Source organism: Convolutriloba macropyga, chromosome 9 (assembly GCF_964194025.1).
Source record: "Convolutriloba macropyga chromosome 9, txConMacr16.3, whole genome shotgun sequence".
Lineage (NCBI taxonomy): Eukaryota > Metazoa > Xenacoelomorpha > Acoela > Convolutidae > Convolutriloba > Convolutriloba macropyga.
In genome coordinates this window covers 476,191-501,755 of record NC_134476.1, presented here as the reverse complement: position 1 = coordinate 501,755, position 25,565 = coordinate 476,191, and the positions used below count along the sequence as shown (strand labels likewise).

The 25,565-nt window shown below is 31.8% G+C and overlaps 1 protein-coding gene across 1 annotated transcript in view; it reads left to right on the top strand.

Annotated features, from left to right (window-relative positions):
• Positions 1 to 19,990, top strand: part of LOC142345915 (uncharacterized) — a 171,232-nt gene extending 151,242 nt beyond the window's left edge. Inside the window, exon 10 of the mRNA XM_075398365.1 lies at positions 19,541 to 19,990. Coding sequence (XP_075254480.1) covers positions 19,541 to 19,825 — 285 coding nt within the window. The 3' untranslated portion in view covers positions 19,826 to 19,990. The remainder of the gene's footprint in view (positions 1 to 19,540) is intronic.
• The last annotated feature ends 5,575 nt before the right edge of the window (positions 19,991 to 25,565 follow it).

Sequence of the window (25,565 nt, the reverse complement as noted above, 5' to 3'; positions counted from 1 at the left end):
GTTGGAATAAAAGATCTCATTTCCATTTTTTTTTTAAAAGATCTTCCATTTTAATTTTGGGACAAAGGTTACCATTCTATGTTTTGGCTTAAAATTTCCCATTTTCAATTTTTTTTTTCAAAAAACGTTGTTTTTCTTCATTATCTCATTCCAATTCTAATTTTGTGTTACGTTGAACATTATGGTAAGATAAAATTTTCAAAACATTTTCGATTTTTTTATCAACATATCAATACAACCTATAGTGAGATGAAAAATCTCTTTTTCTTCCTGGGATAAAACGTCCCATTTTAATTTCGGACAAATTTTCCTCTTTTCTCTTTTAACATTTTTGTTTAGTACAAACCCCAAAAACTAACTTTTAAATTTAATTGTCGTTTCGCTAAACAGTTGATAAAATAGGACTGTCGTTTAGTTAAGCAAATACTTCATCTCAATGATGAATCTGAGGAAATTAAAAAAAAAAATACAAAAACAAAATTTTTTTAGCAAATGCTTTTTTAAGACGTCAAATTAATCAACCCAGATGGTTAATTGACAAACCAAAGTTACGAAATTTATTTAAAAATCACATATCTATTTGGTATCATGACCAGTCGCAAGGTCATTTTATTTGTAAGTGTTATGAAAAAAAAAGAAGCACAAAGTCACATTTATTGATTTGAAAATGCTTATTCAGTTTTTGTTTACTTTTTGTTGTTCTATGTAGAGTTGTGATCTTGCTAATTGGTCCAGTGATATCCAATATATCAAACATCACAATGAACACGCACTTAAGGCTGCAAATAAAGTTCAGCAATACTCTAAGATCAATATTGTGTAACCAAATTTTTCTACACAACTGTTATCACAGAAATCAGGAGAAATAGGAGAGTCTAAATGAAATGTTCTCGTTTAGGGGAACAATTTTTTTAGAGAACAAATTTTAAGGCGAAAGATTTCACAGCATCGTTCATATCGTTATTAAATTTAAATTTGAGCCAAAATTTATCTCTCTCAGTCAACGAATAGATTTCATCACTATCCCTAAACTTGTATTTTGTAAAACAAAAACTTTGAGTCAACTTGCATTACTTCCGAAGTCTTTGCATCGAGAACAGACTTTAGTTAAATATGTTTTTTTTGCGTTGAAGTGCAGTGCGTTTCCGTTTAATTGGGCACCAAATGATTAAAAAAGCTGCAATCTATATCGAAACTTTTCCTGTTGATATGATTTAGATTGGACCTCATTTCCATTTCTTTCATAGAGTTGGAATAAAAGATCTCATTTCCATTTTTTTTAAAAGATCTTCCATTTTAATTTTGGGACAAAGGTTACCATTCTATGTATTGGCTTAAAATTTCCCATTTTCATTTTATTTTAAAAAACGTTGTTTTTCTTCATTATCTCATTCCAATTCTAATTTTGTGTTACGTTGAACAATATGGTTCAATATGGAACAATTTTTTTAGAGAACAAATTTTAAGGCGAAAGATTTCACAGCATCGTTCATATCGTTATTAAATTTAAATTTGAGCCAAAATTTATCTCTCTCAGTCAACGAATAGATTTCATCACTATCCCTAAACTTGTATTTTGTAAAACAAAAACTTTGAGTCAACTTGCATTACTTCCCAAATCTTTGCATCGAGAACAGACTTTAGTTAAATATGTTTTTTTTTGCGTTGAAGTGCAGTGCGTTTCTGTTTAATTGGGCACCAAAAGATTAAAAAAGCTGCTATCTATATCGAAACCTTTCCTGTTGATATGATTTAGATTGGACCTCATTTCCATTTCTTTCATAGAGTTGGAAAAGATCTCATTTCCATTTTTTTTAAAAGATCTTCCATTTTAATTTTGGGACAAAGGTTACCATTCTATGTATTGGCTTAAAATTTCCCATTTTCATTTTTTTTTAAAAAACGTTGTTTTTCTTCATTATCTCATTCCAATTCTAATTTTGTGTTACGTTGAACATTATGGTAAGATAAAGTTTTCAAAACATTTTCGATTTTTTTATTAACATATCAACACAACCTACAGTGAGATGAAAGATCTCTTTTTCTTCCTGGGATAAAACGTCCCTTTTTAATTTCGGACAAATTTTCCTCTTTTCTTTTTTAACATTTTGTTTTAGTACAAACCCCCAAAAAAAAACTTAATTGTTGTTTCGCTAAACAGTTGATAAAATAGGACTGTCGTATAATTAAGCAAATACTTCATCTCAATGATGAATCTGAAGAAATTAAAAAAAATACAAAAACAAAATTTTTTTAGCAAATGCTTTTTTAAGACGTCAAATTGATCAACCCAGATGGTTAATTGACAAACCACAGTTACTAAATTTATTCAAAAATCACATATCTATTTGGTATCATGACCTGTCGGAAGGTCATTTTATTTGTAAGTGTTATGATGGAAAAGAAGCACAAAGTCACATTTATGGATTTAAAAATGCTAATTCATTTTTTGTTTACTTTTTGTTTTTCTATGAAGAGTTGTGATATTTCAAATTGGTCCAGTGATATCCAATATACCAAACATCACAATAAACACGCACTTAATTTATACCGTCATATCCTATAGAATTAGTTTACATAGCTGTGTAGTAAGTAATACGAGGGGGGGGGGGGGGGGGGGGGGATTACAACTTTTCAGCTGAGAAACCAATTTTCCAAAATCTGTTGGAATTTGCTCTAAGGACTATAGGACACAAAAATAGTAGGATTAATTGGATATTTTTTTTTGATTTTTTGTACAGCCGACCCATTGAAAACTTTCTCAGAATTTACTCTTCGCATGTGCTTATTCTCAATTTTTATGCACTGCTCTTGCTGCCGATGATTTAAAACGCGTTGTTCGTTTAGCGCGACAGCTGTTAAGAAACCACTGGGAGACAGATTAGGCCTCTAGTAATATACAGCTGATGGGAGAAAATTTGGTAAAAACCGATTGGATGAAAGTCCCTCTGTTTTTTTGCGCCAAAACCTGAAAAGTAGCATAAAGTAGCATACAGGGAAACCTTCCTAACTTCCAAAAGTAACATAATTCTATATAGAATGTTATGTTTAACGCAAATTAGTATTTTGTAACTTTATTCTGTTTCGCTTTATGATACTTTTGCTTGTTTATTAATTGTGTACGGCTGAGTTTGGATTATCTCCAATGTTGTTCTGCAAAACAGTATGGGTTTCCTCTCCAGCGCTTCCAATTGCACTGCAGATTCGTTTTGCTATTTGTGGATACAAGTGAAATTGGGTTTTTTTACAAGGGTAGGTCACTAAATGCTCAGCATCATCTGGACATGCTTGATGGGTTGTTTCATTTTTAAAAAAGGAAGTTGTTATAGACGCAAATATAATAGTGTAAGCGGCAAAAAGGACATTTATTTGCCAAAGTTAACATCAGCTCTGGTTATTTTATGTATTATTAGGGCTTGAGTAATTTGAATAAAAAATTTCAGGAGAAGAAAGGCAGCAAATAAAGTTCCGCAATGCTCTAAGATCAATTTTTCTAAACAACTCTTATCACAGAAATCAGGAGACATAGAAGAGTCTAAATGAATTTTTCTCGTTTAGGGGAACAATTTTATTTAGACAACAAATTTTTAAGCAAAAGTTTTCACAGCATCGTTCATATCGTTATTAAATTCAATTTTGTGCCAAAAATTATCTCTCTCAGTCAACGAATAGATTTCATCACTATCCTTAAACATGTATTTTGTTGAATAAAAACTTTGAGTCAACTTGGATTGCCTCTGAAGTTTTTGCATCGAGAACAGACTTTAGTTAAATTTTTTTTAAAGCATATAGTTTACTAGCCTTTTCCATGCCAAGGCCTCACTGGTCGCGCCAAGTTTTACTCGACGTCTAGTTCGGAGCAAGCAAAGCTTTAGGGTTCTAAAGATAAATGTTGGATGGAATTTCAATTTATAATAAATAAATGGGAAAAACAAGACAGACATAGAATGAGTATATTTGAATTGCTTGGAGGAATTACTTCAATCAAATTGCTCTCCCAAAGGAAATTTAACGAAACTGAACCAAATATTGAAACGCCTCCTATGATTTTGCGATAAATTGCAGTGTTTTTCCGTTAAAGTGGGCACCAAAAGAATAAAAGGGCAGCAATCTATATCGAAACGCTTCCTGTTGATATGATTTAGATTGGACCTTAATTCCCTTTCTTTTATAGAGTTCGAATAAAAGATCTAATTTCCATTTTTTTAAAAAAAGATCTTCCATTTTAATTGTGGGACAAAGGTTACCATTCTATATATTGGGTTAAAAGTTCCCATTTTCAATTTTTTTTAAAAAAAATGTTGTTTTTATTCATTATCTCATTCCAATTCTAATTTTGTGTTACGTTGAACATTCTGGTAAGATAACTTTTATAAATGAACATGAACGTCAGAATAAAAAAAAATATTATAACGGCTGATATAGAATTTTGCATTGTTAACGTCTCATCTAATGACTGCAAATATGTAATAGCTGAATACATACCAATAGGGGTGGGTTACATCTGGCAAAGTAATTTCAAACACTACTTTGGTTTGGACTGTATCAAAAGATTTGCTAGTGATCTATTAGAAACAGAAACAAGGAAAAATTTCAAGCGTAATGAAAAGATTATATTTAATAAAGAAGATAAACTATATCATGAAACCAATAACACTTGCCATGTATGCAGCAAAACATGTATTAAAAAAGTAAAAGATCACTGTCATGAAACTGGTAAATATAGAGGTCCCGCATGTAAAATGTGTAATATGAGTTACAAACAACAAAACATTCCTGTAATACTCCATAATGGCTCCGGCTATGATTTCAAAATACTATATGGTGAACTCTTTATTCAGAATAATGATAAAAAAGTAGATAAGATACCACTACCTGCTGGTAAGTCTAATATGTTTAGCATTGGTTGTCTTAAATTTTTAGATAGTGTTGATTTCTTAGCTATGCCTCTAGATCAAATGGCAAAGATATATCATTGTAAAACTAAAACATTATATCCATATGAACACTTTGGTTTAGATGACTTGGATAATCTTATAGGTAATCTAAATATAGAAGACTTCAAACCCTCACTATATAATAATTTACCAACACAAGAAGAAGTCGATATCTTTAATAAAGATAACAGTCATAAAACTGGTAAAGATCTAACTATAGAGTATTTACAGAATGATATGGAAATATTAGACTACTGCATGAATGAATGTGTTAAATTAAGTATGAAAGAATTCAGTCTCAACCCGCTACACTATGAAAGTCTCCCGGGTTATAGTTTTGATAGTTGGTTAATGTGAAGTAGTGTTACATTAGATAAATTACAAGATAAACAGTCGCTAGATGATTTCGTTGAAGCAAAGTGGAATAATGGGTGATAGATATATTAGTAAGAGGTCAATCAGGGAAACTGCTTCGCAGATCTGGTACATAGAAGCAAACAACCTAAACGGCTATGCCATGATGCAAAAGCTACCTTATAAGGGCTTTGAGTACTTTAGCACATCTCTAGTTGAAATATTAAATACTCCAGATGTTAGTGATCATGGTTACTACATAGTTTGTGATAATAATTATACTAATAGTTGTAAAGATGGAACAGAGCAACAAACATTGTTTCCTAATAAAAGAAAGATAAAGGATAATAAATTAGGCTATCTGCGAAGCAGCTTCACCGATAGAGAAAAAGAAACATGTAAGGCGAGAACAGAGAAATTAATCTTAGATCAAAACAACAAATTAGAATGTATGGTTCATTATAGGATGTTAAAGTTCTATGTTAAGATGGGGGTAAAAATAAGCAACATTTAATATTATAACTGGATATAAGGATTATAGCTAAATTGAATATAAAAAGAAAAAAGATATGATTCTCCAGTATATGTAGGTGTTACTATATTAGAAGTAAGTATATTACACATTTATGATGTATTCTATAATATTCTTCAACCATCTCTCAAAGATCTACAGCTCCAATATAGAGATACTGATATTTTCGTATTAAGTGTTGGAGGGTAATGTACCCGACGAACACATGGATCTATCCAATCTAGAACCACCAATCAAAACTGATAATAAAACACCTGGCAAATTCAAACTTGAATTGCGAAGTAGAATAATAAAAGAGTTTATAGCCCTGTCACCAAAGACATACAGCTTTAAAGATTACCCAAATAAAACTACAGAGAAATGAATATAGAATTGTAACAATGCTAAACAAGAAGAGTATTATAATGCATTAATGTATAACACACAGAGATCTTTAGATGAATGTAGAATACAGAAAGTTTATGGTAACATGACAACAACAAGAACAAGTAAGATTTGTCTAAACACATTTGACGATAAAAGATTTTACGTAAGTAATATTAAAAGCTATCCTCATGATGAGAATCTATATCTAGTCAAAAGAGATCTAGTAAAAAAATAAATGTTGCTTCGTTAGATTTAGACAAAGACTAACTAACTTAAAATATTCTAGAAATAACCATTAATGATGAGAGAGTAATAATTAAGGCAGCAATTAAACTATATAATGAGCTATAAAAAAGACTATGCTAGAAAAATATATAAAATTAAACAGTCTAGAATAACAAAACAGAAGAAATGGATTAGAACATAAATTAAGACAACGAGAATAATATGGTGAGATAGAATAGTTATTTGATCCTTTAATTGAAACTTTATATACTAATGGTGACGCATTACTAACCAATAGTGAAGCAACAAAACAAAACGTTAGCCGTATTAGACATTAATACTAGTGCTTCAAAGAGTCTATGGCACCATCAACAAAAAAGTTTTCTTGATGAACGAGCTGCTCTTTTAGCTCCCAAACCTATTCCAGCTGTAACAATAAAAGATGATAGAGGCAAAACATTTTCTGTAGACAATGATATGATTGATATTTTGCTACGATTGGGTAAACAAACAAATAAACAATTCAAAATAAAATCAGTAGATCCAAATCCAAACAAATTTCAATTAAATGGTATAGATGTATCTCTAGTACCTGATGGTATAAAAATGAAAGTTAAAGTCTATGCTTTTTTAAGGGTATCCTTATGTTTATTACTAATAAAGACGTAACCGAAAGAGATATAAAAGCTGATGAAAACAAAATAAAACATTTTCTAAAGGATATTGGTTATAAACAAAGAAGAGATACTACAAGTAACAGATCAAATTTTATAAGAAGAATACTGGCTAGTATCGTGGGACCTACTTCTGAGGTTGTTTCAAGACCAACCTCCGGTGAAGATGAAACATATTGACGTGATACTAGTGATTATGAACAAGGGGTGGTAGAAGAAGAAGAAGAGGAAAAAACTGATTACGAGACTGATAAACAAATAGAAGCTAGTGGTCTTAGCAAGGGTCTCCTTGGTTCCCCAAAGCCAACCCCAACAACTTAATAGAAAGATTAGAATTACTTATACAGAAACAAAAGCTGGGCATGATGGATTATATGATGAAATGTTAAATATATCTGAACAAACCTTATCTATGAATATTATTAATATAGATCATCAAGGCAATTTTGTTTTTAATAATAAATAATGGTGGAAAAACAACAACTACTAGGTAAAGAAGTATTCAGTCCTCAAATAACAAAGTTTAGAAGAGAAAGAAAAAAACCACTATATAAAGATGATACTTGGTCAGCTGATTTAATTGATAAGTCATCTCTATGTAAATACAATAATGATTATATGTTTTTATAAACAGCTCTAGATATATTCACAAAATATGCATGGGCTATTCCATTGAAGAATAAATCTGCTTTGTCTATAATTAATGGTTCCAAAAAGTTTCCGGTGTACATAGAAAACCAGAAAAGTTATGGATAGATAGAGGTAGTGAGTTTTACATTAAAACATCTAAATCTCTACTTATAGAAAATGAAGCCGAAATATATGCTACTTATAGCTATTTAAAGGCTGTTTTCATAAAGAGATTTAAAAGAAGATTATTACACATAATTAATAAACCAATATTCATCAATGGTGATGGTAATTGGGTTTATATATTAAATGATGCTGTTGTAACATATGTAATAACGTCCATTCAACATTTAATATGACACCTGTTGATACTTCTAATAATCCTGATAAAGTTAGATATATTATATCTACTTCTATTAAGATTAAACCAAAACTTAAAGTCGGTGATTATGTCAGGAATGCTGATAAACGTTATATCTTTTCAAAAGGATACACTTCTAATTGGAATAGAGAATTATTTAAAGTTAATAAAGTTTTAAAAACACAACCGCCAACATATAAGATATAAGTTTTGAATGAAGGGGTAATAGTAGGTAAATACTACGAACAGGAACTATTAAAATCCGAGTTTGATTTTGAATCTAATAATAAGGTTTTGGAATCATTAAATACAGTTCTTTCAGTAAACAAATACAAAGATGACAAGAAATAGATTCATTCAGGCTAAACAACAATCGGGGAATCCACTTCGGATCAGCAATAACCAATATTCTAACAACAAAAAAGGCCCGTCAATTATTCTTACAAGATAACGATAGTATTGACATGAAAGATACCTATAAAATTACATTTCTACACCCACCCATAACTGATAATGAGTGTTGTGACAAAAACTTATTATCCTCTTCTAATAAAATAGACATTTTAACTAAAAATATAACTGAACTAAGAAAGGGTGCCTTTGATACAGTTACAACTAAAAGCTTACAACTAAACAAAATACAAGTTAATGAAGAGCTAATTAATGAGTTTATTAAATCCGCATATGAAGTTACAAATACTGTTAACTTTCGTAATAAAGTTGCTAGTGATACCATCTCTCAATTAAAACCAGAGATTGATAATAATAAGTTTAATCAGAATATTACTATTATTCACCTAGATGATATGTTCACTACTGGTCTAAAAAATTTCGAGAACTTAATAAAAAGATTAATTCTGCTCTTGATGAAGCCGTTACAAAGAATGAAAAGAAAATAGTACAATATATAATAGCTATATTATTAGAAAGTAAACTAGACAACAAAGAACATGCAAGAACATGCAAGACAGTGCACCCTTACTTTATCCCAATATCAGAGAAGCCGCTTCGCAGATCAACTCCTTCTCAGAACAATACATCACTGATAAAATCCTGGCCAATAATAAAATAAATAATAATATTATTAATATAAAAGATATTAGAAACTATTATGAAACTGAAGCTAATAACTATAATAAGAAGTTAAGTAGATATAAAAATTACATTAACGTAGCTGAGATAACAGAAATACTATTATCATCAGTAGCAAAAACTTCAACATCAACATCAGTTGCAATAATGGGTATGGGCTTGCCTTATTCTATACCTACAGCTTTTGCTTTAGCATTTGTTTGTGGTTCATTATCAAAAACAATTAACACTAAATTAAGGAATAAAATTATAAAGTATTCACAAATGTATATTTTAAGTAAACAGTTTAGTGACAAGTTTAATAAACTATATTCTAAATCTATGATTGATAATAAAAAAGATAACGATGAGTATAATGAATTAGTTGAGGTATATGAAGAATAAAAGAGGAATCGGCGAAGCCGCAACTCCGTAGATGAAAAAAACAAGCTCAGTATTTTTTTAAACTAAAGGTATTAGTGTTTGTTTATAATAGTATGTTCAGTAAAAATAATGTTAGTATTATTATTTACTACTAGATATATCTAGTCATAAATATACCCATAGCTATAATCATAGTTATAGTTATATTTAAACTCTAATGTTTAAACTCTAATATAATTAATTATCTGTTCTTTGTACCTAAATATAACCCTCTACCATTCAGACTACTATTATACCTTCACCGGTAGTTGCAAACTTAAATAAATCAAGTGTGGCTGATAAAGCAGATCTTGGGTGTCTTCTTGCAGCTGCACTTCTATTTTACTTGCTATTTCTAATGCTCTTACTGGATTATTAGCAACTTTCTTTCCAAAGATAACAGTAGCTTTACCAACAATTTTAAAGAAATCTTACAATCCCTCAGCTTCTGTTTTTGCATCACAGACAGTCAATGACTTATTTCTTCTACACTTAGCACAGGATTCCTTTAACATCTTAATTCCTTTAGCTGTGACAACCCCTCGAATTCAATTAGTACCACTATAATGTCTACCATCAACACAATATGAATTAGTTTTAAACTTATTAAATTACTCATATTTCTATATATAAAAAAATGGAAGTTAAAAACTATAATCCCTTTAATATTGAATCATTAGCTAAGACTAAACCCGAGCCAAAGCCTAAACCTCAACCATTACCTAAGGCTAAGACTAAGCCTAAGCTCAAAACTGAACTTGAAGCTAAAGGACTGTCTCTAGAGTATAAAAAGAAACCAGATATTATTTATGCTTAAGGTTTTAATAGGAAATAGTTTGTCTATGACATTAGCTATAACATTGACCAGTGCTAGAACTATAACTATACTATTATTATTAACTATATCTATACTTATACTATTAGATATAGCTAAGATAAAACTAAGATATAATATCAACCATCTTATTACCATTGCTATTAACACTTATAGCCTCTCTAGTTAATACTAATGCATGACAAAAACAATCTGCAACTGCAGCACTAAATTTAAAATTAAGTTTTATTGGTTGAGGGCCTGAATGATCATTTTGATATCTAGTATCGAATTCATATATTCTATAACTACTTTTGAATGTTCTATGATTTCTATATGGTTTATTATTAAGAGGTAATCCGTTATAATTTTTATTAAAGTTAACACTCTCTTTAAAAACCTCCTTACAATTATCAGTACCATAATTAATATTCATTCTATCCTCAGGATAAAATTCACTACCAATCTTACAATAACATTCAGTAACATTAATTATATCAAATGTATTTGCGTCATGAGTTTGACAATTAACATTATTATGTTCATAACCAATTATTATATATTGTGGTTTTTCCATACCACTTTACATACCTAAATCAAATAAGAAGTTAGTAGCATCGGGTATATTCTTATAAAATGTCTTTATTTCATAAAAACTAAAATCAATATTATTCTTTTTATTTAACCCTTTCTGTACAATAATTCTATTATCATTATTAGGATCAATACTAGGTACACACCACAAAATATCTGTAGTTTCTATATTACCATCATTAGCTACTGCATCAGCACGAGCATTAACTCTAGATAGAGCTCTATCATTATTATTTCTTGTTAATATTATAAATCCTAACCCATATATAATCTTTTCTAAATCATTAAGAAACCCAAATAGATCACTCATCTTAACCATCATATACATATGACCTCGTTCGTCAGCAGCATGATCACTTGTAAGTTGACTATCTCTATTAACTTGATTTGTAAGAAAACCACTCTAATGTTCCTCATCAGTACTAGTTAATATCTTATAAATTAATAGTTTAGGATGGCAATGATCTATATATTCAATATTCATACCACCACTAGTATCAAGCTTAACTGAACTAAATAATGCAATCTTATGATAATTAACTAATCTGATATTATCATTATTTGCCAATACATCACCGGAATTATCTGATACAACAAACTCTATCTCTAGATATGAATCGTGTATATTTAAATGAATCTCTTCTCTATTGAGAATGGTATTAATTTTAGTATTAACCGTATTCATCGTTGCTAGATTATTTGGTTTATATTTTATAATCTTACTTGTTTCCAAAAGTTGTATCCAAATTAAAGTCCATTTTTATAGTTAAAAAATGACTGATCCACGAAGCGACTTCTCCGTTAATTTAATCTTATATGAACTACAAAAGATACATGAAGTTCTATCTACAACTAGAGAAGAACACACACTTAACTTTAGAATGATAAAACCAACAGAAAAAATTAACTTTAGTGAACCTATACTTAATAGAACAAAATTTGGTTTTATTGGATTATCGGTTTATAACTCAGTGTTTAATGTGAATAGAAGGAATAATCAATTTTTATATGCTAGTACGGTTATAGACAACGACAGTGCTTTGGCAGAACCTCCTATCTCAAACAATAAATCTGTTCTTAATTATAATTATAAAGCAAACCCATTGTTATATTCAACAATTACATCAGGTGCATACGATTTAACTGAAATAGCAGAATAAATAAAAGAAGAAACTGAGAAGAACTTTATAATAGAACCCGATAAGAATACAATGAAATTTATTATGGAAAACAAACAAGGCGAACTTAGCTTTGAGGTAGAAAACTCAATAGCATCATTACTAGGATTTAGAAAAATACTTTATAAACCAGGCAAATATACATCTCAAAAGATTATTGATATTATGGGTTTTAGTACCATTACAATCCTCTGTAATGATATATCAGGTGTTAAAGGTAATGGTAATAACACAGACATACTATATGCTTTTACTCTAACTGAACCACCGGGTTACTTGATAAATATTATACCAACTAATATCTCATATCAAAAGAAAACAAAGGATAGAATAGAATATATTGAATTTCTAATTAAAGATGAGCAGGGAAGACCAAGTGATTTCAATGGTGATGTATAGAGTTTTACTTTGCATTTGATTTAGTCATAGACTTATACATACTCATAGACTTACTCATAGACTTAGTCATAGATCTAGTCATCGACTTATACTTATACTTAGACTTATACTTACACAATATCTTAGACTTAGTCATAGACTTAGACTTAGTCATAGTCATAGTCTTGGTCATAGTCATAGTCATAGTCATAGTCATAGTCAAGGTCGTAGACTTAGACTTAGACTTAGTCATAGACTTAGACTTAGTCATAAAAAAAATTAAACTTTAAAAATCTCCAATCCCAACTAATTCTTAGGTTTCCATTAATATTTCTGTTTTTTAGATTTCTCAATGAGGATGTAATTAAAAGGCTCTTACCATACTTTTTCACATTTATTACTATCATCATACCTAAGTTCTGCTCTATTAAAGAAATCATGATATATAGCCGTGGTAGCTCTACCTCTTTGTTCAAAGAAAATAAATAGATTAGAATTCTCTCTAACATTCTGTCTATCTGCCGAGAATGTACTTTGTTTAAGATATATCATATTAAAATTACTATGTCTACCTCTACAAAAGTATTCATTAATAACTGGTTCCTTACTCCAAACATCATCAAATATCATTAGTATCTTTATATCTTTAGGTAGTTGATCGGGAGAGGGTAAATCTTTTATTTCTTTAATAAACTCTATGTCTTCATACTTTAAACCTTCATATTGATCACCAGTAGGACCAAAGATATATAACCTATCAAACGGTATACAACTCAAAAATAGATTCTTTAATAGGAACGTGTTTCCACATTCACTAGGACAAGCTATTACACATCTGAAGTTTTCTCGGAATGAGACATTGACAATTATGTTATCATTATCTAGCCATGATTGTAGACTATCATTAAAATTAATCTGCGAAGGGGATACCCTGCTTGGCTTTACTCTTGGTGGCTTTTCTCTAAGTAGATAGATATCAATCTCATATTCACTATCAATGTTATCAACATTATCATTAACATTGTCATCAGCCGTAGGCTGTGGGTGAGACCCTTTACCACCAAAAACATAAACACTCATCATACATCCCGGGGCATTTAACTTGATTAATTAGATTATAAAGAGCACTCTTTATTCTAAATCGTTTATCAATCAATAAGGTAGATCATTTATAAACAATAATCCCACAAAAAGATTCATCATGTTGTTGTATTCTCTCATTAGAGCCTAGATTAACATATTCTTCTAGGAATAATGGTGGGGTTTTAACACCAAAACTATCAAAGTAATACACAGGACCATCTTCTCTTCTCATAACTAAAACCAAACGGGTACCCTTAGTTGGATGTAGATTTACAATAATGTTGAATTTGGGATCGGCGAAACTATCTGGTTTCTCATCTTTCATTATTATTTCTGTTGGTTTTAGACTTATATCTTTACCTATATCTTCTATTCTGATATTACTCATAGCTTTATGATCAAATTTATCATTGAATTTCTCAAATGATAGGATAAGCATTTTAAGCAATCATATGATAAAAATGGGGTTATGCAATTTTTATTTTTACTTTCAAAATTATGTTTTGTTATATAGTAAATGATTCAAAACCGAGTGAATATACAAAACTAGAAGAAAGCTTTGTTGGATTTATAAACAAAAGTGTAATTAGATTTGAATATGAAAGGTCACCATTACATACTATTGTTTATGGTGGTACTGGTACGGGAAAGACTTATTTTGTTAGCCAATACTTGAAGTTATTCCAAGATGACGCTGGCGAAGCATGGTGGGAGACCCATCAAGATCAAGACCGAGATCAAGATCCAAATCAAAATCAAAATCAAGATAGCAAAATCATAATCACAGTATGTAAAGAAGAAAGAGATTGTATCAATCCAGAAACTGGAATGCCCTATAGTGATTTCAATATGTGTGATATAAATATGACCACATCAAAAAACATGCATTTCTTTCGAGATAGTGTAATTATTCTTGATGATATGGGTGATAAGTTAAATAAAAATAAAGCTTATTTTTTTACAGAAGGAAGACATCATAATATTCAAATGATTGTAATGTGTCTTAAACCAGCCCAGACAATCAATACAGCTAGAATGAGTTCCGATACTGTTTATTTAACAACTCATAATGGGGCTGATCTATTTAAAAATTTTAATGAAATAAATAAATGTGAACATAAATTCTATGAAGTAAGAAATGACTCAAATAGTAGCTATTATAATTGTACAGATGGAATGTCTTATGAACTTCGTTATGATATGATTAAATATAATAAGGAAGAGAAAACTTTTATTATTATTGATAGAAATAGAACTATGATATATGACTCGAGATTTGGCTTCCGAAACTTAAAAGCTCTTAATTTAAAAGACAAATTAGAAAATGATGAGGTAAATAAACTTATAGATTATTTGAAACCACTAATGATTAATGCTACAGATAGAAATACTATTAGAACATACAATTATCAGTTCTATTTTAATAAACTCCTTACATCAAGAGGTATTAAAATTCACAATTAAAGCTAATGGTTTAAGGATACTATCATGCTTAGGTGGAATTGCGGGCACATGCCTTATGATATATAATTTTATGTATTCCGATACAACAGTAAAAACTGCTGCACCTGTAGCAGCGGATGCGAGTAGTGTATTAAATAAAACAAATACATTAATCAATTATGGTTATGGGACTCCGTCTGAATATATGAACGCAGAGACTGGTACTTTAAACAAAAAGGGTTTGGATGATTTAAGTGATCTATATAAAAAAAATCAAAAATTTAGAGATGAAATTATGAATTTCGTTGGGGATAAAGCCGGATTGAGAAATGAAATGATTTTAAATAAAAGATATAAATATAATACTCTGATTAAGTTAGGTAAGGAAACTTTAGCTAGGTTTTTCTGCTCTATAGATTATACTATAGCCTTAATTGAAATTGTGGTTAGTTTTAAATTGGAATAGTAAAAATGAAATTTTGGCTAGTTATAAAAAATAGTTGTAGAATGTTTAGAGTGTAATTATAAATGCGGAACTCCTTTTACTCAAGCTTTTCATTATAAAATAGAACATAAGGATAAAATTAGTGAGGATGGATCATTGAGTGGAATTTTTGTCGGCGAAGCCGCTTCGCGGATCAACAAACTTGCTTCTAGTTGCGGCTTTAAGTCTAGTTCTAAGTTTAATTCTAGTTCTATTTCCAATTCTAATTCTAGCCCCGAGCCCAGCCCCCGAGCCCAGCCCCAAGCCCAACACCACATATAGCAATCTGCGAACGGACTTCGTTCGTGGCATGCCATGCACATTTGATGATAACAAATTTGATATAACAAATAAAATTTGAAGTAAATTTAAGGTTATAAAACAAACAACATCTTTAGATAAGAAGTAATCCATATGTAAATAATGTAATTCAAGAAAAGTTAAGTTTGAATATTGTCCTTCTATTATCAGCTTTAGCGCGTAAAGGAATAATATTAAAAATGCTCATAAAGATATAGACTTGCCAAAAGACATGCATTCTCAAGAAGAACCAGAGGATTATAAATATTATATTATAGTTTCCAAATTAAAAGCCAGAGGTATAGTTATAGATAAGTTATTAGAAGAATAGATTGGTAAATCTTTCACCATATCAGCAACTGCTTCTCAGATCAGGAACTGCTTCTCAGATTATTATCCAAATCTATCTATAAATTTTTAGCCAAATCTATATATAAATTATTAGCCAAATCTATCTATAAATTATTTAGCCCTATTATTAGCCTTATTATTAGCCAAATCTATCTATAAATTTTTTAGCCCTATTATTAGCCTTATTGTTAGTCAAAAGTATAAATATAGATAAATTTTTTTGAAAAAAATCAAGTGAAGCGCAATAGAGCGCATGGTGCGCATAATTCTGCGTAGGGAGAGTATGCGCAATTGTGCGCGTGCGCATGGTGTGCGCGATTGTGGGGGTTGGGCTTTTTTTGGTTAATTTTTATTGATTTGGCCTATTTCACGAATTTCATGAGGGAGAATGGGCCAATTTTATTTTTTGATTGTGGGTATAGTAGTGGATAAAACAGGGGTTCCAGTCGACAGATCGATTTGGCCCATTTTCCCGAATTCGAGTAGGGGAATGGCCAAATCGGGCTGGTGGCTGTGGATTGCCCTAAGTGAGACAAGAAATGATAGATTTTGAGGGAATATAGAGTAGTGGATAAAACAGGGGTTCCAGTCGACAGATCGATTTGGCCCATTTTCCCGAATTCGAGTGGGGGAATGAGACAAATTGGGCTGGTGGCTGGAACCCCTGTTTTATCCATTGCTCATTAAATATGCCTTTCTGACTCGTACATGTTCAATTGGCTCTGATATCAAGCAAGTAGTAGTCTGCGAAGGTTATGCTGAATCAGTGTTCTACTATCGAGACAATTATGACATGCCGGCGAACTACAAAGCGGCCTAAAAAAGGGAAGTAAAGAATACTATAGGTAAAAATAGTAAGATACCCAAAGTAGTGCTTTAGTTTCTTCAAAAATGTCATACGGACACATCCAGTTTGTGGTAGACAAGATCAAATAGATCAAGCTATTGAAATGTAGATGAAGAAAAGAAGCCGAGGGGAACCTTCACTTAGACTTTGTAATTCTAGTTAAACAAGATTGGAAGTTATCGGAACTACTATTTTTCTGATCAAACTTTTGTTATTGCGGTTTCGTTAATTAAAGGTTTGTTATGTTGATTGATTTGCTGCACAAATGGCCGCACTCTTCTAAAAAAATCTGGTAAATAAAAAAATTCATTGGTGAAGGTCTTTACACTGATGTTTACGGTCACTTGCTGTGAAAAATAACAGAGCTTCGTTTGAGTGGCATTGAGAATTACATTCTACAGTGTTTAACTGTTTTCACTAATTGCAGCCATCAAATTGCTTATTATAGAGTAACTTAGAAATTTGTTGTCCTTCATTTTTCAGAATTTAAAAGCCTGTAATTCATAGAAATAATAGCTTTATTTAGGCTAATTAAAACCTGATTCAACAGAGAAAAAATTAAGAAGAATTTATCCGAAGACATCTTCTATCATTTTCCGCAAATCAGCTGTAGGCATGCAGCAGATTGTCCATTTTGAAAAATAATTGAATCGCATGGTTTTTGAAAGAAAGGTTTGAAATGGCAACAAAAAGAGAATTTGCCAATTTAGCAGTTTTGATCCAAAAATTGCACACAAAATTCATCTTCGTTTAACCTTGGCTAACAGCTTCTTATCTTTCTCTTCCAAAGCGTGAAAAAAGTTTATAGATTAGAGAGAGACAGAGAAAGAGTTATGTACGCTACAACAAACGATTGAGCTATTGGAGAGCATTATTTTCCAATTTTCATCAGAAAAGCACGTAGTAACTACTTCAAACACATTCTGTGTGAAAGTTTCCTGAGTTTATTAAATGGAAGAGCTCGATTTAAAAAAGCAGTCAATGAAGAAACAAGAAGATTATTTTCGGCTTCGTGTTGTCAGAGGAAACAAGTTTGAAGAAAAAGCGACAATTTTATTCAAGAAAGGAGCTCAATAGGGCAGTAGCAATCTTATGATATATTGTTTGAAAGCTTGTAACATACTTGCAATTTTCATCCCACAGAGAATTTTCATTCCAAGAAACGCAACTTATTTGAAATCAAGATTTTGTTATAATCTAGATTAACAGCAGTAACTAATCATTTACTGCCCTTTCAAAGAACTAATATGTTTTTTGACCTGTAGAGTGTGAAAAGAGTACAAGCTGGCAACACTAACACTCATAGAGTGACCAAAGGAAGAAATAGTGGGCACAGTAATAGTTTATCCGATTATTATTGCTGACATTGAAGTAGAGACCGTGGTAAAGACGAAAGCTGCAACAACAACGACCACAATCGGAAATGAAAAAGTACACAATCAAGGAACATAAACAGTAAACAGACCATCAGGTTAAGCGGAAAAAATAGCTTTTTTATTGATGAGGTGAGGACACAAAACTACTGCTATTTAAAAAAAGCTATGTCGTCTGGAAACACTAATCTGCTCAATGAACGGATTAGGCTACCTATGAAAAGATTAAAAACTATATGAAAAAAAATCACCAAATATCGTTCACGAATTGTTGGGTCTTTCAAGGCTCCAACTTATTGCTAACCCTAGTCCAAACGTAATGTCTAATTTGCAAATATTTGCAAATTTTTTGGGATTAATGTCAAATTTGCAGATAGTTGCAAATTTTCCCTTCTGAAGGTCAATTTTGCAAATTTTTGCAAACCAAGGCGAAAATTGCATATATTTGCAAACTCGTAAGAAATGATAAAAACTACCCGTTGCTACACCTAGCGCTTTTTCATGACGCACAGTAAATAAAGCTCAGGTATTTTTATCTTAAAAAACAACTTAACTCTTCTCAATTGTTAAAGTTGAAATGAAATATTCTGTTTAGGCCCGAGAAAAAAATTGGTTCTAAAGCAAAAAAAAATTGGGACCATATTTTTTCGATTTTTAGCCATGTGTTATCCTCAGTAGGAGTGTTGTTCTGCTGTAGGAAGCTTTTTAAAAGAATCGGAAGGCTAACAAAAGTGACCATTAACGATTTTCACCATTTACTCTTTTAATCAACAAAAGTCTTCAGTTAGTGGTACTCAAAATGTAATGCCTACTTTTTCGCCTCCCTTACTTTTTTATCAAGTTCAACGCACTACTGTCAAATTGCTTTCTTGGTACCTGAACTTTTTTCATTTTTCAATGTGACTCGGGTCAGTGAAAAGACTTATATCATGAGAGAAAAATCGTTAAATCAATGAAGTTAATAACATGAATGAAATTTGAAATAGATAAAACATATGTTGATAAACTTGCGAGTCACAACGGCGACTTTAAAAACCTTCCTTTCGCTGTTGGCTGGAAGGTTTTTAAAATAATTGCCTGGATAAAAATGTTAACATAAGTAGTTCCCTCTTGGTTTTTCAGAGGTCAGTCACGTTCAGCAGTTTCATTGACGAGGGTGGATTTGAGAAGTTCTTCATATCTTTTTCATTCGATGGGGGAGTCACTTTTGTCGTCGATGAGAATAGCCCTGAATCGCTCAAAAATTGGGGCTCCTATGAATATTATAATGGCATTTACAAACTCAATGGGAGGAACGGTGATCTACCCGATATAGGAGAACAAGTTCCAGGAGAAATGTACACTGAACTCTGCGGAAAGACAAGCCCTTCCTTCTACTTTTCTGAAGAAGTTATACAGTTCTTTTAAACTTATTCACGTGGAATTGTACAATTTATCCTATATATTTGTGCATTCTGCTGAACGACGGACGGGCTCTTTTCCTTTAAAGCAACCCCAATAATGTGTCTTTACAGTAACGACTGGGGTGGGGGGGCACTACTGGTTCTCAAGAGTAATTGATATATTCGTGTATATTTTTGTCTAACATGATCGGTAAGAGATTCTCGGGGTGTGTATGTATGTGTGAGGGTGTGTGTGTGTGTGTGTGTGTGTGTGTGACCGGGTCGAGGAATGAGCTAAAAAAAAATGCAAGATATGAGCGGAATTTGATCGGACAGTTTAGCAAAATCCTCTCAAAGCCCTTACATTTTTTTGACCGGAATGAGCGGAATTTGAGCGGAATAAAAAAAGCAAGAATTGAGCGGATTTTGAGCGGAATAAAAAATGCAAGAAATGAGCGGAAATTGAGCGGAATAAAAAATGCAAGAAATGAGCGGAATTTGAGCGGAAAAAAAATGCAAGAAATGAGAGGAATGGTCGGAATGAGCGGATTTTTGAGCGGAATTTGAGGGGAAAAAAGCAATAAATGAGAGGAATGGTCGAAATGAGCGGACTTTTTAGTCTGATCAGAGGACGTTTCGAACGCACTTTAGTCTGATCAGTGGACGTTTCGAGAGCTGAAATAGGTTAAATACTGTCGGAAAAAATCTACAGTTGAACTAACGAACAACTTTTTGAGATTTTTCAGTATGTTTTGGGTGTGTTCCCCTCCTCCTTCTCTCAACCGGGCTGGGGACCGGCTAAGGCGGAGTTACAAACAAACAACTATAGGAAATTTTGAGTAGAGCATTAGGTAAAAAACCAAGCTTAAACTCTATCTCCAAACAAAACAAAGGATAATAAATCGCTAAATGACTATAAATGATAAAAGAGAAATGATAAATGACTGTATTTTATTCTATTCTGACAACGTGATAAGTTCTTCTACGTCAGACCACTCAGAACAATAATTTCTTTTGATTTCGAACCTATTTGGACTTTCCCACTCCTACTTAGGCGCTCAATTTATTTGAATAAGTCCTTCACTATATTGAAAAACACTTTTTGTTAAACTGTATAAAGATAGTATTTTGAGCGCGAAATCTGACAACTTGTTAAGTTCTTCTACCTCAGACGACCCAGAACAATAATTCATTCTGATTTCGAACCTATTTGGACTTTCCCACTCCTACTTAGGCGCTCAATTTATTTGAAAAAATCCTTCACTATATTGAAAAACACTTTTTGTTAAACTGTATAAAGATAATATTTTGAGCGCGAAATCTGACAACGTGTTAAGTTCTTCTACCTCAGACCACTCAGAACGATAATTCCTTCTGATTTCGAACCTATTTGGACTTTCCCACTCCTACTTAGGCGCTCAATTTATTTGAATAAGTCCTTCACTATATTGAAAAACACTTTTTGTTAAACTTTATTAAGATAAAATTTTGAGCGCGAAATCTGACAACGTGTTAAGTTCTTCTACCTCAGACAACTCAGAACGATTAATCCTTTTGATTTCGAACCTATTTGGACTTTCCCACTCCTACTTAGGCGCTCAATTTATTTGAATAAGTCCTTCACTATATTGAAAAACACTTTTTGTTAAACTGTATAAAGATAGTATTTTGTGCGCGAAATCTGACAACGTGTTAAGTTCTTCTACGTCAGACCACTCAGAACAATAATTTCTTTTGATTTCGAACCTATTTGGACTTTCCCACTCCTACTTAGGCGCTCAATTTATTTGAATAAGTCCTTCACTATATTGAAAAACACTTTTTGTTAAACTGTATAAAGATAGTATTTTGAGAGCGAAATCTGACAACTTGTTAAGTTCTTCTACCTCAGACCACTCAGAACAATAATTCATTCTGATTTCGAACCTATTTGGACTTTCCCACTCCTACTTAGGCGCTCAATTTATTTGAAAAAATCCTTCACTATATTGAAAAACACTTTTTGTTAAACTGTATAAAGATAATATTTTGAGCGCGAAATCTGACAACGTGTTAAGTTCTTCTACCTCAGACCACTCAGAACGATAATTCCTTCTGATTTCGAACCTATTTGGACTTTCCCACTCCTACTTAGGCGCTCAATTTATTTGAATAAGTCCTTCACTATATTGAAAAACACTTTTTGTTAAACTTTATTAAGATAAAATTTTGAGCGCGAAATCTGACAACGTGTTAAGTTCTTCTACCTCAGACCACTCAGAACGATAATTCATTCTGATTTCGAACCTATTTGGACTTTCCCACTCCTACTTAGGCGCTCAATTTATTTGAATAAGTCCTTCACTATATTGAAAAACACTTTTTGTTAAATTGTATAAAGATAATATTTTGAGCGCGAAATCTGACAACGTGTTAAGTTCTTCTACCTCAGACAACTCAGAACGATTAATCCTTTTGATTTCGAACCTGTTTGGACTTTCCCACTCCTACTTAGGCGCTCAATTTATTTGAATAAGTCCTTCACTATATTGAAAAACACTTTTTGTTAAACTGTATAAAGATAGTATTTTGTGCGCGAAATCTGACAACGTGTTAAGTTCTTCTACGTCAGACCACTCAGAACAATAATTTCTTTTGATTTCGAACCTATTTGGAGTTTCACAGTCCTACTTAGGCGCTCAATTTATTTGAATAAGTCCTGCACTATATTGAAAAACACTTTTTGTTAAATTGTATAAAGATAATATTTTGAGCGCGAAATCTGACAACGTGTTAAGTTCTTCTACCTCAGACCACTCAGAACGATAATTCATTCTGATTTCGAACCTATTTGGACTTTCCCACTCCTACTTAGGCGCTCAATTTATTTGAATAGGTCTTTCACCATATTGAAAAACACTTTTTGTTAAACTGTATAAAGATAGTATTTTGTGCGCGAAATCTGACAACGTGTTAAGTTCTTCTACGTCAGACCACTCAGAACAATAATTTCTTTTGATTCCGAACCTATTTGGACTTTCCCACTCCTACTTAGGCGCTCAATTTATTTGAATAAGTCCTTCACTATATTGAAAAACACTTTTTGTTAAACTGTATAAAGATAGTATTTTGAGCGCGAAATCTGACAACGTGTTAAGTTCTTCTACCTCAGACCACTCAGAACAATAATTCATTCTGATTTCGAACCTATTTGGACTTTCCCACTCCTACTTAGGCGCTCAATTTATTTGAAAAAGTCCTTCACTATATTGAAAAACACTTTTTGTTAAACTGTATAAAGATAATATTTTGAGCACGAAACCTGACAACGTGTTAAGTTCTTCAACCTCAGACCACTCAGAACGATAATTCCTTTTGATTTCGAACTTTTTTGGACTTTCCCACTCCTACTTAGGCGCTCAATTTATTTGAATAAGTCCTTCACTATATTGAAAAACACTTTTTGTTAAACTGTATAAAGATAATATTTTGAGCGCGAAATCTGACAACGTGTTAAGTTCTTCTACCTCAGACCACTCAGAACGATAATTCCTTCTGATTTCGAACCTATTTGGACTTTCCCACTCCTACTTAGGCGCTCAATTTATTTGAATAAGTCCTTCACTATATTGAAAAACACTTTTTGTTAAACTTTATTAAGATAAAATTTTGAGCGCGAAATCTGACAACGTGTTAAGTTCTTCTACCTCAGACCACTCAGAACGATAATTCATTCTGATTTCGAACCTATTTGGACTTTCCCACTCCTACTTAGGCGCTCAATTTATTTGAATAAGTCCTTCACTATATTGAAAAACACTTTTTGTTAAATTGTATAAAGATAATATTTTGAGCGTGAAATCTGACAACGTGTTAAGTTCTTCTACCTCAGACCACTCAGAACGATAATTCATTCTGATTTCGAACCTATTTGGACTTTCCCACTCCTACTTAGGCGCTCAATTTATTTGAATAAGTCCTTCACTATATTGAAAAAAAAACTTTTTGTTAAATTGTATAAAGATAATATTTTGAGCGCGAAACCTGACAACGTGTTAAGTTCTTCTACCTCAGACCACTCCAAACGATAATTCATTCTGATTTCGAACCTATTTGGACTTTCCCACTCCTACTTAGGCGCTCAATTTATTTGAATAAGTCCTTCACTATATTGAAAAAAAAACTTTTTGTTAAACTGTATAAAGATAATATTTTGAGTGCGAAACCTGACAACGTGTTAAGTTCTTCTACCTCAGACCACTCAGAACGATAATTCCTTTTGATTTCGAACCTTTTTGGACTTTCCCACTCCTACTTAGGCGCTCAATTTATTTGAATAAGTCCTTCACTATATTGAAAAACACTTTTTGTTAAACTGTATAAAGATAATATTTTGAGCGCGAAATCTGACAACGTGTTAAGTTCTTCTACCTCAGACCACTCAGAACGATAATTCCTTCTGATTTCGAACCTATTTGGACTTTCCCCATCCTACTTAGGCGCTCAATTTATTTGAATAAGTCCTTCACTATATTGAAAAACACTTTTTGTTAAACTTTATTAAGATAAAATTTTGAGCGCGAAATCTGACAACGTGTTAAGTTCTTCTACCTCAGACCACTCAGAACGATAATTCCTTTTGAATTCGAACCTATTTGGACTTTCCCACTCCTACTTAGGCGCTCAATTTATTTGAATAAGTCCTTCACTATATTGAAAAACACTTTTTGTTAAATTGTATAAAGATAATATTTTGAGCGCTAAATCTAACAACGTGTTAAGTTCTTCTACCTCAGACCACTCAGAACGATAATTCATTCTGATTCCGAACCTATTTGGACTTTCCCACTCCTACTTAGGCGCTCAATTTATTTGAATAAGTCCTTCACTATATTGAAAAAAAACTTTTTGTTAAATTGTATAAAGATAATATTTTGAGCGCGAAATCTGACAACGTGTTAAGTTCTTCTAACTCAGACCACTCAGAACGATAATTCCTTTTGATTTTGAACCTATTTGGACTTTCCCACTCCTACTTAGGCGCTCAATTTATTTGAATAAGTCCTTCACTATATTGAAAAACACTTTTTGTTAAACTGTATAAAGATAATATTTTGAGCGCGAAAACTGACAACGTGTTAAGTTCTTCTACCTCAGACCACTCAGAACAATAATTTTTTTTTGATTTCAAGCCTATGTGGACTTTCCCACTCCTACTTAGGCGCTCAATTTATTTGAATAAGTCCTTCACTATATTGAAAAACACTTTTTGTTAAACTGTATAAAGATAATATTTTGAGCGCGAAATCTGACAACGTGTTATGTTCTTCTACCTCAGACCACTCAGAACGATAATTCCTTTTGATTCCGAAGCTAATTGGACTTTCCCACTCCTACTTAGGCGCTCAATTTATTTGAATAAATCCTTCACTATATTGAAAAACACTTTTTGTTAAACTGTATAAAGATAATATTTTGAGCGCGGAATCTGACAACGTGTTAAGTTCTTCTACCTCAGACCACTTACAACAATAATTCCGTCTAATTTCGAAGCTATTTGGACTTTTCCACTCCTACTTAGGCGCTCAATTTATTTGAATAAGTCCTTCACTATATTGAAAAACACTTTTTGTTAAACTGTATAAAGATAGTATTTTGAGCGCGAAATGTGACAACGTGTTAAGTTCTTTTACCTCAGACCACTCAGAACGATAATTCCTTTTGATTTCGAACCTATTTGGACTTTCCCACTCCTACTTAGGCGCTCAAGTTATTTGAATAAGTCC